General features: G+C 41.0%; 1 protein-coding gene across 4 annotated transcripts in view; it reads right to left on the reverse strand.

The window, feature by feature from the left end:
* The window catches only part of LOC125453626 (ubiquitin carboxyl-terminal hydrolase 35-like), an 85,685-nt gene extending 66,950 nt beyond the window's left edge, over positions 1–18,735 (reverse strand). The window contains exons 1-3 of one of the 4 annotated variants that reach the window (XM_059646591.1): positions 18,493–18,585; positions 8,326–8,444; positions 3,523–4,215 (exon numbers count right to left, since the gene is read on the reverse strand). In XM_059646591.1, the coding sequence (XP_059502574.1) occupies positions 3,523–4,204 (682 nt within the window). In that variant the 5' untranslated portion in view covers positions 4,205–4,215; positions 8,326–8,444; positions 18,493–18,585. Of the gene's footprint in view, positions 1–3,522; positions 4,216–8,325; positions 8,445–18,385 lie in introns of all 4 variants that reach the window. The other 3 variants (XM_048533409.2, XM_048533410.2, XM_048533411.2) reach the window with 3 other exon arrangements.
* Positions 18,736–18,827: the final 92 nt, after the last annotated feature.

Consider the following 18,827-nt stretch of genomic DNA (forward strand, 5'->3'; position numbering starts at 1 on the left):
AGGAGGAGAGGGGACCTAATTGAGGTATACAAGATAATGAGAGGCATAGATAGAGTTGATAGCCAGAGACTATTTCCCAGGGCAGAAATGGCTAGCACGAGGGGTCATAGTTTTAAGCTGGTTGGTGGAAAGTAGAGGGGATGTCAGAGGCAGGTTCTTTACGCAGAGAGTTGTGAGAGCATGGAATGCGTTGCCAGCAGCAGTTGTGGAAGCAAGGTCATTGGGGTCATTTAAGAGACTGCTGGACATGTATATGGTCACAGAAATTTGAGGGTGCATACATGAGGATCAATGGTCGGCACAACATTGTGGGCTGAAGGGCCTGTTCTGTGCTGTACTGTTCTATGTTCTATGTTCTATGTTCTATCTCAAGGTTTGTAGATGATACCAAGTTGGGTAGGAGGTTGAACTGTGATGAGGATGCAGAGATCCTTCAGCATGATCTGGACAGGTTGGGTCAGTAGGTAAATCAATGGCAGAAGCAGTATAATTTGGGTAAATATGAGGTTATTTACTTTGGAAACAAAAACAAGAATATTTACTACTTGAATGACTGTAAATTGGGAGGGGGGAGTGTGCAGCAAGACCTGGGTGTCCTTGTGCACCAATTGCTAAAGGTAAGCATGCAGATGCATTAGGCAGTAAAGGAGGCAAATGGTATGTTGGCCTTCATTGTGAGAGGTTTTAAGTACTGGAGCAGGGATGTGTTGTTGCAGTTAATCAGGACCTTGCTGAGGCCATCCCTAGAACACTGTGTAGTTTCTGGTCTTCTTTCCTGAGGAAGGATGTTCCTGCTCTCAAGGGAGTACATTATGTTTACTGGGCTGATTCCAGGGATGGCAGGACTGATGTACAAGGAGAGGTTGAGTAGGTTTGGATTGTTTACACTGGACTTCAGATGAATGGGGAGGGGGGGGAATCTCATAGAGACTTATAAAATTCTAACAGGTCTAGACAGGGGCGATGTTCCCGATTGTGGGTGCGTCCAGAACCAGGAGGTCATAGTCTGAGGATTCAGGGTAGACCATTTAAGATGGAGATGAGGAGAAATTTCTTCAGCCACCGAAAGTAGTTGATGCCAAAACACAGAATGTATTCAAGAGGCGACTAGATATAGCACTTGGGGCGAATGGAATCAATGGTTACGGGGAGAATGCAGGACTAGACTATTGAGTTGGATGATCAGGCATGATTGTAATGAATAGCGAAGTAGGCTCAAGGGGCCAAAAGGCCTCCTCCTGCTCCTATGTTTCTATGTCCATATCATGACTGAATTTCCTACAATACTGAAGTAGTGTTGTATTTCCAAAATGCAATGCTTGACAAGATTTAAATTGTGGTAATAGCTGCCTGTTTTGAGGGCTCAAGAAGAAAGATCCCACACACAGCACTGAAACAAAAGGCAAGGCTTTCAGTAGTCTGACAAAAGTTCTTCCCCCAGGAAACATAACCAAAAGATTATCACAGGTAAAATGTTTGTGTGTTGAAAGGAGTGATGGTAATGTGGAAATAAGAAAGTAACCACCACAGCATTTTCAGATAAGGTTAGATGCTTTATGTGGCAATATTACATCAGTTGTACAATCTAATCTCGATCTTTTACAGATTTCCTTCAACTTCCTAGAAGGCAAACATTATCAACGGCTTGCATTTATGTGTTGTCTTTAACGTAATGAATCATCCCAAAGCACGTAACAGGAACATAGTCAAACCAAAACTTAATGAGACGATGAAAACATTAGGACAGATGACTACCAGCTTGGTTGAGAGAGAGCTTTTAAAGAAAACATTTGATATTTATGAAAAAGTACACGGTTTTATCAGGAAATTCCATAACTTAGGCCTGGGACAGCTGAAGGCAGAGGAATAAAAAAATAACTGCAGGAAGACATAGCTAAGCTAGACATAACCAAGACCTGGAGGATAGTACAAAGGCAAGGAGGAACAAAGCTGCAGAGAGAATTGAATAAGACAATGACCATAAATTGGAGACACTGATAGGCCAAAACCAATGTAGGTCAGTGAACATGAGGATGATGAGTAAGTACAATTTGGTGCCAGTTGTAATAGATAGATATCTAACAGAGCCATATGAGTAGGAATATTTATGAAGGGTGTAAAATTGGAGGTCAGTGGGACACTGCTGTCACTGGATCAAAAACTTGGAACCTCCTCCTGAACTGCACTCAAGTATTTGCACCAGCTGGACTGCTGAAGCTCATGACAGCTCACCAGTAACTTCTCATGGGTAACTAGGACAGCAGTAATGTCTGGCCTTACCAGCAATACTCCATTGCATGAGGAAATAATTTTTTTAAAAATTCAGACTATCATCATGAGGATTTCGACAGCACATAATCAGAGTGATAGACAGTTAATCATAGACGGGGAGAAGTGGGCAGTCAGAGACAATGAGGTTGCAAATTCAGTTCAGAGTCAAGAAGTCTAGCTCAATGCTAGACTGTGAAGATTTCCAGGGTAGAATCCATAACTAGTCAACAGTTATGGACAAGGGTCATAGGTAATTACTTCATCTTCAAAATAGAAGCCAAACCAAGAATAAATCCTTCAGGCAAGCAAAGCATTGGCAATGAAAAGAAAGGAGCAATTACACGAGATTCTTTGGTTACAAGAAATATTTCAATGTAGTCCCACTCATGTAGTCCAAGGAGAAGCACTGGAAAAGATGGATCTTGTCAACTGTGTCAAAAGATAAGAATTAGGCATGAATTTCTTTCACCAACTGATGACAGCATTTTTAATCACCAGTTAGACATTCTATAAACTGACCCAACAACATAAAGTTGAATGACAGGAAGTAGGTCATTTTCCTCATCGATCAAAACTTTGATTTACTTAACATGGCACACAGATGTGATATGTACTCACTTGTCAAGACTACAAAAAAAAGGTCCAAATAGCTTTATTCTTTTTAACATAAAAATGAAGCAGGCATTTAAGACTAGCCATCCCTCTCAGCATATGTGCGTGCATGTATACCAGCCATGTTAATGTCAGCAGTACACATAGATAAATATGATAAAAATAAACTCGAAAAGAGTAAAGTGGTAACAAAAGGCCAAATTAATCATTTCAATTAAGCGGCTTCAGTACAAAAATGTGCACCCATGGACTAAGGTATTAATCTTAAATGCAAGAGCACAGAGTGACTCCAACATTATGTAGTACAATGAAATACCTTGCAAGTGTATGAAGAGCTTCTGTATGATGTAGATTCTAGCCAATCCCAGATAAAGAAATCAATAGCAACAATTCATCATGCAACACTACCTGATCAAGTTTCAATTTTTTTGGCATATCATAGCATACTAACGTCAAAGTTATCCTACAATACAGAGCAGAAGAAAAGTAAATAAAAACCTATAAATTAAGAAACATTTTAAACGTTTTGCATGATTCCCAACACGCTGAGATTGGTTGGTTCACAAGTGGTTTGAAGGGAGATATAAAATAAACATCTAATAACCATTTCAGATAAACAGGAAAAGCACTTTTTCTTACCTGTTGATGAAATAACAGTAAACAGCTCCCGCAAGGATGGAATAATGGCTGCAGTTTGAGTTCGCCAGATTCTCTGTAACAAGCTGCTTACTTTATTTACTTGATCCAAGAATTCCACTATTTCATCTTCGTCTTCTGATCCATTCTGAAACTGTCCTATGCTTCTAACAAGTTGCTGGCAAAATACCACTTGAAACTTCCCGCTGGGAATACACCGAGGAAATTCAACAATAAGTTTACTAATGCTGGCACACAACTTTGATCCAGGTTTCTCACACACTAATCGGAGAAGTTCAATTTGGAGGATATGAAATACTTCATCAGCAGAAGAACTGTCTTGAATATACTTCAATCCTAGTTGAATATACTCAATAATACCAACACTCCTTATGTTCAATGTTCCATAACCATCTTGCATTAGTTTCAAGATAAACTTCACATTAAAAAAACTCTCAAACTCTGAAACGTGGTTCACAGCATACGCCTCTAGAACCTCATTGCCCACATCCTTTTTGAACTTTGTATCACCCAACAGAATAAGATTTGTAGACAACTCAAACATAGCCCAACACTGATTACTGTCAAGAGGTTGCTTCGCTGCCTCTAAAATACGTCTCACGAAGCTATGTTTTACTGAAGCTGGATGTTGGGACAACAGCATGGCTTCTAATATCTTGTCCATGTCTTTGGAATCTAAAAAAAAGAAATTTAAATTAATTCTATCACATCACATGTTATACACACATCATTTATAAATAATGATTTAGTAATAAAGCTCAAGTATTGGTCAAAAAAGACACTTGGCAAAGCTCTTCATCTTGTACTAATATACGTAGCTTCCAGTAAATGGAAATACACAGAGCCCTGCTCTTCGCTGACAGAAAGAACATGTACACCCATTGTGCCTGCTTCAGTTCAACAAAATAGATGTCTACCATTCATTTACTTATTTCTCAGGGCAATACACTGACCTACAAGAATTAAATGTTTGGTTTAAAAAATATTTTTAATCAACCTGCTCAAGAGTATTATGCATCATGTCTGGAACAGGTCAGAGTTGAACTCAGATGGCAATACTACTATTGCACCACAAGAACTCTTAATGCCTGCTTAAAAAGTTCTCTCTAGCTATTAGCTGTCACTCAGAAGTAATAGATGCATTCCCCATCGCAATGCCTCTACCACTTGCCAACCAATTTGCATCCCCCCTTTCGTACAGCATAGATGCTGGCTTTCTCCAGGAATTTGTATTCTTATGAAAATGTCCTGATGAGCGCAAGATAAAAAGCTTGGACAAGACTAATGCTTTTTCAGCAATATTCAAAATTATTTATTGAGTGAAGCATTCTCGAACATTTTAAAGATATTAAAAACAATTAAACTAAATTATTTACTGCCAAATATATACAAAAAGAGACATGTGTAAAGAAGACAAAGTGCACTGGATTGCTTATCGAGGTGGTGCAAAAAGCAATAACTTAAATTCAGCAGGGTTTTCAAATCTATGCTGATGACACCAAACTCCACTTGACTTTCATTTCTCTGACAAATCCACTGTTGCTGAATTATTTGCTGGCTTATCTGGCATCCAGTAGAGGACAAATGCAAATTTCTTCCAATTAAATATTGGAGAGAATGACACGATTGATTTCAGTCCCTGCTCCAAAATCTGTTCCCTAGCACTGAATCTATCCCTCTTCCTGACAGCTGTCAACAGTTTGTAACTTTGGCATCACTGACTAAAATGATTACTCAACCACTTATTCACATAATCATTAATACCACATAATTCCTTTACCTTGCATCGCCTGACTTTGTCTGTGCTTCACCTTATCTGCTGGATAAATCCTCATTCATGACTTTGTTACTCCAGAGACTTGCTCAATCCAATGCACATCTACCCAGCCTCCCACAATCTGACTCCGTAAACTTGAGCTTCCATGTATTTCCTCGTACCACAACCCATTCCCAATCACCACTGTGCTTGCTGAATTACATTAGCCTCCTTACAAGCTATGCCTCAATTTTTAAAATTTTCATCCTAGTTTTCTCTATAATGACTTCTTATAACACAACACTCCAAGATATCTGCATTCATTTAATTATAGCCTCAAGCATTCCCCATTACAAATTTTCCACTGTCGGTGACTGTGCCATCAGCTGCCTATGCCCAAAGCTCTAGAATTCTATCTCTTAGTCTCTCCAGCTCAATTTCTTCCCTTTAGGTAGTCCTTCAGATCTACATTTATGACCAAGTGTTCGGTCAGCTGTGCCAAACTGTGCTGTATATAAGTGATAATGGGAACTGCAGATGCTGGAGAATCCAAGATAACAAAATGTGAAGCTGGATGAACACAGCAGGCCAAGCAGCATCTCAGGAGCACAAAAGCTGACATTTCGGGCCTAGACCCTTCATCCTGCTGTGTTCATCCAGCTTCACACTTTGTTATCTGTGCTGTATATAAATTTGCTTTATAATGTTTGTCTGAAGTAATTTGGAATACTTTAACTTCAAACTGCTGTATCAGTTCACGTTGTTTCCTTTTCAATGCTTCAAAAAATTGTTTGTGACATTTCAACTTATTGGTAACAGCATTCATTCACCTGATCATTGGTAAGGGTTAAATTAGGAAGGATTCAACAATAAGCAATCCAAAGTACATGGAAACTAACAAAGACAGACTTCCAGGCTGTCAAGGTTAGTAGCTGGCATAAGCATTGAGTACAAACAGACAATGCAAACAAATATTGTAGAAAATAGAGAAACCATGAATGTTGAAGTGTGAGAATAGTGATTGTGAATTTAATAAGCATGTTGTAATCTGCATAAGCTTGAAAGTCCTATGTAATTCAGTACAGCAGGCTTTGACCAAAGGTAAGTATTTTCTTCAGGAGAATGAAATAAATGCTGTTCTCCTGAGATCCCCTATCATTTTGTCAAGTTCTTTACGCAGTTTGGCATAGTCAGCAAGATTGTGTGTCACACCCCCAGCAGGGCAATGCATTTGGGCGAGAGAGATAATGGGAACTGCAGATGGTTTTTAGTACGGACAGTGAGAACGAGGAATTGTACCAGAGAGATATGGAAATGATGCAAATATTTTGAGGGGTTACGCAGGACAACTGGCTCTGAGCAATGGGGCAAAATCATGCTGGTAGGGCAGGGAAGAGTTAGGTGAGAAAAGGTAAAGTGCCATGCAGAAAGATAAAACCCCTCAAGACCTAGCATTGGAAGGGTGAGGCAGAAACTGTACAAATCAAGAAGATAGGTCAGTATAGGCTGGTGAAATAAATACTCATGTTGGACGCTGCTGAGGTGAGGTTAAAAGACTTATGACTGGGAAAGGCCATATAGGCAGGTGAAATATTTGATTTATATCAGAGTCAGGTGAAATCAGATTAAAGGAACGGGGAGAGGCAGATACTTTGAGTGAGGTTCACAGGGTTTCATTACTAAGTTTACAGCAGCACATCAATTAGAAACAATCGAGATTACTGAATGATGAGGCAAACCCCCAGAGAACAAAAGGGTTGATGGATAGGTCAGAATAAGAATAAAGAGGATATCGACAGTTGTTCAGATGAGTTAACAAGAAGAAGCCATGAGTCAGTGGCTTCAGCAGGCATAGACAAGGATGAGGTAGAAGCAGCTGAAAAATGGAGAGAATAAAAGACTAACCCCATATAATGGATCACAACTGCCCATTGCACCACAGTGAGGAAGACAATAACTCACCCCATAATTGAAGAAGGCTCAATGCAAATTAGGATGTTGTTTGCAAACAAAGAATTTCAAAAGTTTGGACAAATATTTGGAAATGGTATGAACAGTCTGTTGACACTTTAATTTGAAAAACGACGTTTTCATGTTGTACAAGCTTAACTTGTTTCCAAAACACAGATAAGCTGTATTTTGGCAGGCAGTTTGAACTCAGCTTTTGGAAAAAGTATTTAAGAAAACATCACAGAAGTAAAAATGAGAAGTATTCTTCTATTGTCAAGATTACCTTAAAAAATAATAAAAGGGTTTTAAGAAAAATGAAATACATGGTAAAGCCAAAAAGGCGTATCATATTTAAAGAATCTACTAGAAATTCTCAGAAGATTGTGGTAGGCTTTTTTTATAACAACGTAAAATTATGACATGACCCCACACCCACAACCCCTCCTCAGACCACCACAGATTTAACTAATTCTGCTGGCAGTATTTTTTCCCCCCACCTTCAACCTTGCATACTGCTGGATGAGTGGTTTTGAGATTTACAGGCATCCAATTTGGTTTAAAGACTTTGCCTTTTACAGACTTGGTCTTGACCTGTCAGGCCACGTGTTACCTTCTGAGGAAAGACATTTGAGAATGGGAGAACCCTAAATTGAATTACTTGAGTCTCTGATCCAAGAAGCACTGCTTAAAATTACCAAGGCTGGGTCTCAAAAAGAGAAAATTACATGATGTTTAAGAGCCATAAGAGTAATCCAATGCATCGATGATCTTCTGATCACCTTGGGAACTCTTAAGGAACACATAGGGTATTACTGCATTTTCTGGAAGCAATGGAATTTAAAGCCAACTCAAATAAAACAATGGGAACTTCCCTGCATTTGAAAGGGAGCAATATAGAAACTGCCAAGGCCTAAGGATGCGAGAGAAAGGTGGTAGGATTGTATAATTACTCTAAAATCCTTCGCGAAGGACTTAACTAAAATAGCTGTTTCCATTCAAGAACTGACGAAAGGAAGAAGCAGAGCTAAAGAAGTTACATCAGTTGAAAATAACAAGGTTATTCAGAGAAAGGTCCAGACCTGAAACGTCAGCTTTCCTGCTCTTCTGATGCTGCCTGGCCTGTGTTCATCTAGCTCCACACCTTGTTATCTCAGACTCCAGCATTGGCAGTTCCTACTATCTCTTATATCTGATGAAGCTGTTTAAGCATAAAAATGTTCAATCAAGAGCAAGAATGAGTAACATAGAAGTAGTTTCAAAGAAAGCCATGAGTTCTTACGAAAATAAATTCTATAGGTATCCTGTTGGTTGAATCTGGAATATTTTTGTGGTGTAAAATGTCTGAAATAAATTACTCCGGAAAACCTGAAATGCTAGTCCTAAAACATGAACATACTACAAATGTTACAGCTTGAGATCAAATAGAGTTAAGAATATCACAAACATGACTCCTAAGAATGAGAAGATAGAAGCAGTAAAATGTGTTTTGTTTTCAAAACATGGGACAATTAACAGAAATAATAAGAAATATCCACGAGTTGGATGCAGAGTACAGTTTTAGGAAACAGACTGTGGAATCTAAGCTCATTTGACATGGTAGTTAAAGCATTTGTGTCTAAGTGTTTGTAAGTAAGCATTTGCAACAATTTCTATTACAGAATGTTATTGAACAAGATAATCTGCAAATGGAAAAGACCAACACAGATAGATAATTAACATTCACATCAAGTGTGGTGGAGAGAAAACAAATTGAAATGTTGTATACAGATTAGCACAGATGTGATACTGCACCTAGCAGGCTAGCGTTTATAAGGACAACAGGTAAGCCTTTGGCGTTTCACATGTTTATATGGTAGGATTAAGTCGGGGAGTGGGGTGGTGGCATGTATAGCATGTGACAATTATTAAGGGGAAAAGGTAGGAAAGCCGAGTGAGGATTTTCAGATCAGCCATTATCTCACTCAATGGCAGATCAGATGCAATGGGCTGAATAGCATACTTCTGCTCCCACATTCCATGTGGACTTAATGGAGACTATGAGGGCAGCAAAACAGCCAACACCTGTTGCATACACAAGTGATAGGTGATATCATGTTACCATGTGGCAACAGAAGTTTCGATATGGCAACAGTTCATCATGGCCCTCTAGAACCATTCACTGTGCTTACACCCAGAGATGCTAGCTAGAGTGGGGAAGATAGAAAAGGTTGAAATATACAAAAAGAGTCAAGCTGGGAAAACCAAGGAGGACAACTTGACGCAAAACCTAAAGAAATTCTTCTATGTTATCCCACTACTGACCAAATACGTCACCCTAATCCAAGGCATAGCATAGTGAGTGCAATAGATATTTTATACATTCTAGCAACAGACCCAAGCCTTAGTGAATGACACTGAACACCTAAAGTAAACAAGTTTGTGGATGAGCAGTGAAACTGGAGATTGAGTACACAGAGAAACTCATGGATTCAAATCATCTCCCATGCTCTAGCTGTTGCACAACTTTTATTAATTTTATACATAACATACCTCAGGGATCACATCAGGTTGTCACTTAGAAGATGGCAGCTGGCATTCACAAATCAGGGGCAAAAAAGTGTGTTAGGACTAGGACATCGAGTGAAGGACTAAATAGTACAGATGGTTTGATCTTTTACTATTACAACCCTGAGCTGAATGCCTAGTCAGTATCAATGCATGGCCGAGTGTAAAGGAAAAGGACAACACCATTGTGTTGGCTACGTTACACTAGGCCTGGGGCCAAAAAGGGAGAGCTGAAGAGGTTAAAATTTGTAAAATTCAGTAAAAATCCAGCAAACAAAGCACATTGGAACTAACAAAAAGACATCTCGACTGTCAAGGTTAGTAGCTAGCAAAAGCCTTGGGCAGGAATGTACGAAGACTGTGTAAGACAGAGAAAATGAGCATTGTAATGGCACGGTGAACTGTGGGCATTATAATTATGACTGTGATCGTAATACACATGCTGAAATCTGTATAAAACTTGGAATGCTGTAATTCGGCAGGGCAAACTTTGACTAGTCACGGAACAGAAGGGTACGGACCAGGTGTAGGCAGATGGGATCATGGTTGGCACAGACGTCGTAGGCCAAAGGACCTGTTCCTATGCTGTACTGTTCAGTGTTCACCACGTTAAAGCTTCTCTCCATGCGAGCATGAGATAAACAATAGTTATCTGTTGGCCTGAGGTCCTCTAACAAATTGTCAAGTACATCTACAACAGTTGGAATCAAGAACAATAGATAATTTTCATAATGTGGTTCAAAATCAAAGCTTCTATGTGAAATTAAACCACAAGTGGACAACTGGACGATGAAGATACTTATAGTAAATGTTTTGCTTACCTATCCTTACTTTCAAAACTAAAAATTAACCATATCCATTGAATTGTCACACAATCATATCAAAAAGCAAGAAAGCTGCATGTTAGCCTAAGGCAGCAGTTTATTGCTGCCAATCCAAGGAGTACCTCTCTGATCTAAAGAGAGGTTGACTGACACTGCTGACTGAAATGCTTGCCAAAATTATATTGACCAGCATGAATAAACGTGAGTAGGTTTCAAACTCTCAAAGGGTTTCGGGGAAAATGCATAAGATATTTGTATCTGAATTAAGTGGTTTGGCTTCTACCTGGGATACCTGGTCTAATTTACAATCCATACTGTGGGCTATTATTTCAAAACTAACATACCATTCCTGGTTTTTAACTGAACATGTACCACAACAGAAGATATGCCTAATAAATCAGTATTTCCATTTTATAACATCCTCACACAGCCACATTCACACTCTAATGGAAAAATTACATTTCTCTATCAGTATATAAACATTAAGGAGCAAATTACCAATCTGCTGTAAAATTTCTGTCCATTAATAGCCAAGGAGCAAAAAAGAAATATATTACACCTTGTTTACATAACTACCATTACTGTACTTTTTTCCCCAAAATCAGAATGCAACGTACATACAAAAAATCCCCAAAGCCATACAGAAGAGCGTGTACCACCAGAAAGATCAAGTGAGTTCAACAGAGGCAGAGGCACTTGTGACACGAGCTTTGTCCTTAGGCGAATGCCACGCACAACAGATGGGACTCTATTGTGCCTTTGTTGACCTGACAAAGGCCTTTGATACACTGAACAGAGGTCTGTGGAAAGTATTAGCCAAACTTGAGTATTGTGATCAAGATGCAGGTCTGATACAGCACTATACACTGGAATTGCAGCCAGAGTCACTGACTGTGGTGAATACATTGATCCCTTTGTCATAAATAGTGTGAAGCAGGGATCTGTCATGGCTACTTTATTTTTCCGCAGAATATTCTATGCTGCCACACTTCCAGAGACATGTTGGCAACACCTACAAACAGACAGACTGAAATCTTCAAATTAGTAACAGTCCTTTTTTTTTAAAAAAAAACTTATTCACGGGATGCAGGCATCACTGGCTGGGCTAGTATTTATCGTCCATTCCTAACTGTCCATCAGGTGGTGACAGATGAACTGTTATAGTATGGGTACATCTACAGTGCTCTTAGAAAAGGTGTTCCAGGATTTAGACACTGGAATTGCTGTTTGCCTACAACTCTGATCTGGTGTCACACAGAGCATCTCCTTCAAAAGATAATGGGCTGTTTTTCAAAAGGAGCTGAGAAATTTGTCATACCCATCAGTTTAAGGAAGTCAGAGATTCTTTACCAAACACCTCCGTCTACTACAGCCTAAAAAATATGTGGAAAACTTCACCCAACTCAGAAACACAATCTTTGGAAACACCTACATTGACAGTGATAAACAGAATTGCAAGAGCAAGCTCAGCAATTGCCTGAGACAACAAAATGAGAGGCTGGATGAACACAGCAGGCCAAGCAGCATCTCAGGAGCACAAAAGCTGATGTTTCGGGCCTAGACCCTTCTTCAGAGAGGGAGATGGGGTGAGGGTTCTGGAATAAATAGGGAGAGGGGGAGGCGGACCGAAGATGGAGAGAAAAGAAAATAGGTGGAGAGGAGAGTATAGGTGGGGAGGTAGGGAGGGGACAGGTCAAGGAGGTGGGATGAGGTTAATAGGTAGGAGATGGAGGTGCGGCTTGGGGTTGGAGGAAGGGATGGGTGAGAGGAAGAACAGGTTAGGGAGGCAGAGACAGGTTGGACTGGTTTTGGGATGCAGCGGGTGGAGGGGAAGAGCTGGGCTGGTTGTGTGGTGCAGTGGGGGGAGGGGACGAACTGGGCAGGTTTTGGGATGCGGTGGGGGAAGGGGAGATTTTGAAACTGGTGAAGTCCACATTGATACCATTGGGCTGCAGGGTTCCCAAGCAGAATATGAGTTGCTGTTCCTGCAACCTTCGGGTGGCATCATTGTGGTACCCGGTGTGGCTTCCTCTACATTGGGGAAACCAAGCGGAGGCTTGAAGACCGCTTTGCAGAACACCTCCGCTCAGTTCGCAACAAACTACTGCACCTCCCAGTCGCAAACCATTTCCACTCCCCCTCCCGTTCTCTAGATGACATGTCCATCATGGGCCTCCTGCAGTGCCACAATGATGCCACCCGAAGGTTGCAGGAACAGCAACTCATATTCCGCCTGGGAACCCTGCAGCCTAATGGTATCAATGTGGACTTCACCAGTTTCAAAATCTCCCCTTCCCCAACTGCATCCCTAAACCAGCCCAGTTCGTCCCCTCCCCCCACTGCACCACACAACCAGCCCAGCTCTTCCCCTCCACCCACTGCATCCCAAAACCAGTCCAACCTGTCTCTGCCTCCCTAACCTGTTCTTCCTCTCACCCATCCCTTCCTCCCACCCCAAGCCGCACCCCCACCTACCTACTAACCTCATCCCACCTCCTTGATCTGTCCGTCTTCCCTGGGCTGACCTATCCCGTCCCTACCTATCTTCTTTTCTCTCCATCTTCGGTCCGCCTCCCCCTCTCTCCCTATTTATTCCAGATCCCTCACCCCATCCCCCTCTCTGTTGAAGGGTCTAGGCCCAAAACGTCAGCTTTTGTGCTCCTGAGATGCTGCTTGGCCTGCTGTGTTCATCCAGCCTCACATTTTGTTGTCTTGGATTCTCCAGCATCTGTAGTTCCCATTGTCTCTCAGCAATTGCCTGCTCTGGTTAGAGACTGTGAAGAAAATGAGCTACCACCTGCTGTGTGCAAAGCTGTGCCAATACCTACTCTCCTACATGACTGTGAAACATGTATTACCTGCATTATGTGTTTCAACTGCTTCCACACAAGACCTATTGGGAACAAAGGCACGAAATAACAGGAGGAAATGCTGAAAGCACAGGTACAAAAGACAGAGATATTTACAACTGAAGCACTCTTTATCACAGCCAACTCAGATGGATTGGGAATGTAGTACATATTTATGATCTATAAACTCCCTCAGGAGGTCAGGTATTCACAACTTAAAAACTCAGACACCAACTGCAAGGCAGGCTCAGACAAAGATTAAGGACCCCTAATCTAAGAAACCTGGCATGTCCACGTTTCATGACTGAAATGAAGTGCATAACAAAGAACCACCAGGGCAGCAATCTCAAGGACCGGCATTATTTCTTTCAAAGCAAGAACACAGTCAGCCACAGACAAAGGACAATCTAGAAAGAAACTGGCCACTCCCAACAAAAATCTTTCACTACATACTGGAAAGCTCCTGAAATCAGCCTCCGTAGACACATCAAAACAGGTGACCTGACACATGTAAGGAAAAGCCATCTTTAACAGAAAACAAGCGAAAAAAAACTGTCCTGATGCCACGAGATATTGCCCAAGCACTCTGTTCTGACTCAGTGTTGAATCTATTGGTAGACTGTATTCACAATTTACAGAGAGCAGAAAGGTATGGTTGAATCAGAAATTCTTTAAAGTTGCTCATAAAACATGACCATTTTCAATACAAATACTTCAGTCAATTCAACAATAATGGTGAAATTAGAAGTTAACACCTCATGGAGAAAATTATATTTTTCAACAATTGTGATGGAGAACAGTATGCTAGGCCCGAAACGTCAGCTTTTGTGCTCCTGAGATGCTGCTTGGCCTGCTGTGTTCATCCAGCCTCACATTTTATTATCTTGGATTCTCCAGCATCTGCAGTTCCCATTATGTCTCTAAATCCTGGCATCTTTTTTCAAAGTGTGGACATGTGCTAAATGAATCAGGTCTTACAACAGCACCATAAAACTTCATCACAACACTGCCCATTCCACAATCTGAGCTCTTTCAGGTCCCCATCCAGTCTTGTGCACTTCAAGTACAAGTACTCATAACAATTTTCCAGCCCATTGGGAAAATGTTTCAGAGCCCCTGGATAAAATAAAACAACGTCAGGGAATGACTCAAGAGGGCACTATTTTTAAAAAAAAAAGTTATGTATTTTCTGAAAACAACACCGATCAGGCAAATGAGTTGACAAGTTACGAGCAAGTCTTACTTCCAAAAATTTAAAATGTTCATTTTAAGTGCTTTGTGTGGACCTGTCAAAATATGGTTAACAGCAGGTGAGAATCCCTGGAATGAGATCAATCATAATTGATCAGAAATCAATAAGGATGGGAAAGTAGGGGTGTAAATTTACAAAACTCATTTAAAAAGACTGTGTTGCTAATACCCAATCACCTCTGGGGATGTCAGCAGCAACCTGGAAAGAATTTTGACTGCAAAAATGAAAGGACAAAAGAGTAACTGGGAAAGAATGGGACCCCTTAAAGACCAGCAAGGCCAACTGTGCACAGGACTGAAGGAGACGGGTGAGATAGTAAATGAGTATTTTGCATCAGCGTTTACCATAGAGAAGGATATGAAAGCTAGAGAACTTGGGAAATAAATAGTGATATCTTGAAAAGCATCCATAATACAGAGGTGGTGAAGCTGGACATTTTAAAATGCATAAAAGTTGATACATTCCTGAGACCAGATCCGGCATACCCTAAAACTTTGTGGGAGGTTAGAGAAGTGATTGCTGGTCCCCTTTGTATCATTGATAGCCACATGAGAGGTGCCAGATGACTGGAGAGTGGTTAACATGGTGTCGTTATTTAAGAAAGGTGGTAAGAAGACACCAGGGAATTATAGACCAGTGAGCCGGGCCTCAATGGTGGGCAAGTTGTTGGCAGGGATTCTGAGGTACAGAATGAACATGTGTCTGGATGGCCAGCATGGCTTTGTTCGTGGAAAATCATGTCTCATTAACTTCTGAGAGTTTTTTTTTGAAGTGCTGAAGAGGATTGATGAATGCAGAGCAGCGGACATTGTCTATATGGACTTTAGTAAGGTATTCGACAAGGCTCTGCATGGTAGACCAATTAATGAGGTTAGATTGTGTGGAATACAGGGAGAACTAGCCATTGGGTACAAAACTGGCTCAAAGGTAGGATACAGAGGGTGCTGATGGAAGGTTGCTTTTCTAACTGAAGATCTGTGAAAAACTGAGCTGCAAGGATCGGTGGTAGGTCCACTGCCTTTTGTCATTTATACAGATGATTTAAGATGTGAATAATAGATGTGGTTAGTAATTTATATTACACCAAAATTGGTGGTGTGGTGGACAGTGAAGACAGTTACTTCAGCATCTAACAGGACCTTTATCAGATGGGTGAATGGGCAAGTGGAGTTTAATCTAAATAGATGAGATGCTTCATCTTAGAAGGGCAAATCAGGGCAGGACCTGTATTCTTAATGGTAAGGTTCGGGGGAGTATTGCTGAACAAAGAGACCTTGGAGGGCAGGTTCATTCTTCCTTGAAAGTGGAGTCACAGGGAGACAGGATAGCAAAGGTGGTGTTTGGTCTGCTCGCCTTTATCAGACAGTGCATTGACTGTAGGGGTTGGGAGGTCATGTTGGAAGCTTTGGAAAGGGTGCAGAGGAGATTTACTAGGATGTTGCCTGGTATGGAGGGAAGGTCTTACGAGGAAAGGCTGAGGGACTTGAGGCTGTTTTCGTTAGAGAGAAGAAGGTTGAGAGGTGACTTAATTGAAACATATAAAATAATCAGAGGGTTAGATAGGGAGAGCCTTTTTCCTAGGATGGTGATGGCGAGCACGAGGGGGCATAGCTTTAAATTGAGGGGTGAAAGATGTAGGGCAGATGTCAGAGGTAGTTTCTTTACACAGAGTAGTAAGCGAATGGAACGCCTGCAATGGTAGTAGATTTGCCAACTTTAAGAACATTTAAGTCGTCAATGGACAAGCATATGGACGTACATGGAATAGTGTAGGCTAGATGGGCTTGAGATCGGTATGATAGGTCGGCACAACATCGGAGGCTGAAGGGCCTGTACTGTGCTGTTATGTCTTATGTCCTATGTCCTATGTTGTGGTTGTACAGGACATTGGTTAAGACCATATTCGGAATACTTAATTCAACTCTGGTTTACCTGATATAGGAAAGAGGTTGTTAAACATAAAAAGGTTCAGAAAATATCGCCAGGGTTTGAGCTAGGGAGGCTGAATAGGCTAGGGCTATTGTCCCTGGAGCTTTGGTAGCTCAGATGTGACTTTATAGAAGTTTATAAAATCATGACAGGCATGGAAAGGGTATTTAGTGAAAGTCTTTCCACTAGGCTAGGGGGAATCCAAAACCAAAGGGCACTGGTTTAACATGATAGAGCAAAGGTTTAAGAGGGACATAAGGGGCAACTTTTTCCATGCAGAAGGTGGTGCGCGTATGGAATGAACTGCCAGAGGAAGTGGTGAAGGTTGATACAATTACAACATTTAAAGGACATCTGGATGGGTATACAAATAGAAAATGTTTAGAGGGATATTGACCAGATGCTAGCAAATAGGACTAGATTAATTTAGGGTATCTGGTCAACACAGACGAGTTGGACCGAAGGGTTGGTTTCCATGCTGTACATCTGTATGACTCTATGTAAGCCAAAACAAAAAGCAAGGAAGCCTAGTTGGATGTAAGGAAATACATATACAAGGAACCTGTCAGTAACAAATTAAGATGGAGAACAGGAGCACACAGTTAGAGCAATTTGTTTGATTAGTTCAGTCGTATACAAAGGATAAATCCTTTAGGAAGATAAACAGATGATCAGGAATTAAAATGTCAGCTCCAGACAGATTCCCATTGTAATGTCACGTAGGTGTGTAAGGGAGACCAAAAACCACCTACGCAGCACAGGGAACAAAAAAAAAATCACAAAAACACAGGAGTCTGAATGAAATCTAAGAATAATATTGTAGCAGGTAGCAGCAGTTAACCATGCTAAATGCACCGTGGCCCACTGTGTTAGTCATCAGCAAGTATCAAAGTAATGAGCGAGATACTTGTAATAATTGCAATCCTACAGTATATGCAGACATCAGCCATGTCTTAACTGAGAGATCATCTCTGAAAAATAAGGTGGTGATGGCTATTCAATAAGGGTAACTAAACATGAAGGGTCTAGGCCCAAAACGTCAGCTTTCCTGCTCGGCCGGCTGTGTCCATCCAGCTCCACACCTTGCTATCTATGAATGAGTGTCAGTTTTGTTGTGGTACACGAACTATTACAGCTAATATCACAATTCAAAAACGATAACAGAATGAATTAATGGTATTAGTTTGCTGTGACCATCGTTTTCTGAGTCATTCTATAACATCAAGATCAAAAATGTGCGGTCCGCATATAAAATTGCTCAGGCCAGCTTTAGGCTTCACAAAATTTAGTAAGAGTCAACAATTGGAAGGCTTCGTGCATTTCTAAAGAACGGTAATCTACAATATGGTTTCTAGCATTGACAGAACTTCAATATATTTTCATACCCTAAGTCATTTTGACTTCACGCCTCTAGAAAAAGATTACTAAAACATGATTTTAAGATGATCGCTAGTTTAATTGTAGGTTCGGATGCCACTCATCATTTGTTTTTGCGCTAATTTGAAGACAACAAAATATTCATCGAAGCAAACTAGTTAGATTCGTAGCCGTTTTGCAAATTCAACTAAAATAACGTAACTTAGCCAGCCAGTGCCATTCTGCATTAATACATTTTGGGAGTTGCAATGAATCCGCAGTACTTTGTGTCAAGGTGAAACCATAATTAAAAGAGGATTCGCAAAAACAAAACGTAAACGGACGGGGGCCTTTACAGCAGGTCTGCAAGAATCCTGGCACTCACTCCCAAGCAGATGATAAAGCGAAGAGGATCCACGCAGCTGCCGGCCCTTGAACTGGGGAGAGGGGAGTTAATTAACGCCAGCTCGAAAATATAGCCCTCGATCTAACCTCCAAACGCCGCATCCAACAGTAAGAAGAAACAACTACGGCGTGGAAAAAATATATCAGAAAACTTTAAATTTAGAATCCAGTGCACAAAGCCAGTCCTGAGGTCGGGAGCTACCAGCGAGCCGACGACTGGGCTCAGTTTCATCCGCAATCAGAGCCGCTAATGTCCGCAGCAGCAGGCACTCCTTGGCCTCAGTCACAACTCCAACGGCACAGGTGACAGCGCGAGGGCATTTCCACATCCAGAAGGTTCCGCCCATCAGTTGCCAATCAGACAGAATAAACGGTGCAGCAACGCCCACTCACACTCGGAGCGCATTCAAGTCAGGGATACG

Source organism: Stegostoma tigrinum, chromosome 6 (genome assembly GCF_030684315.1).
Source record: "Stegostoma tigrinum isolate sSteTig4 chromosome 6, sSteTig4.hap1, whole genome shotgun sequence".
Classification (NCBI taxonomy): Eukaryota; Metazoa; Chordata; class Chondrichthyes; order Orectolobiformes; family Stegostomatidae; genus Stegostoma; species Stegostoma tigrinum.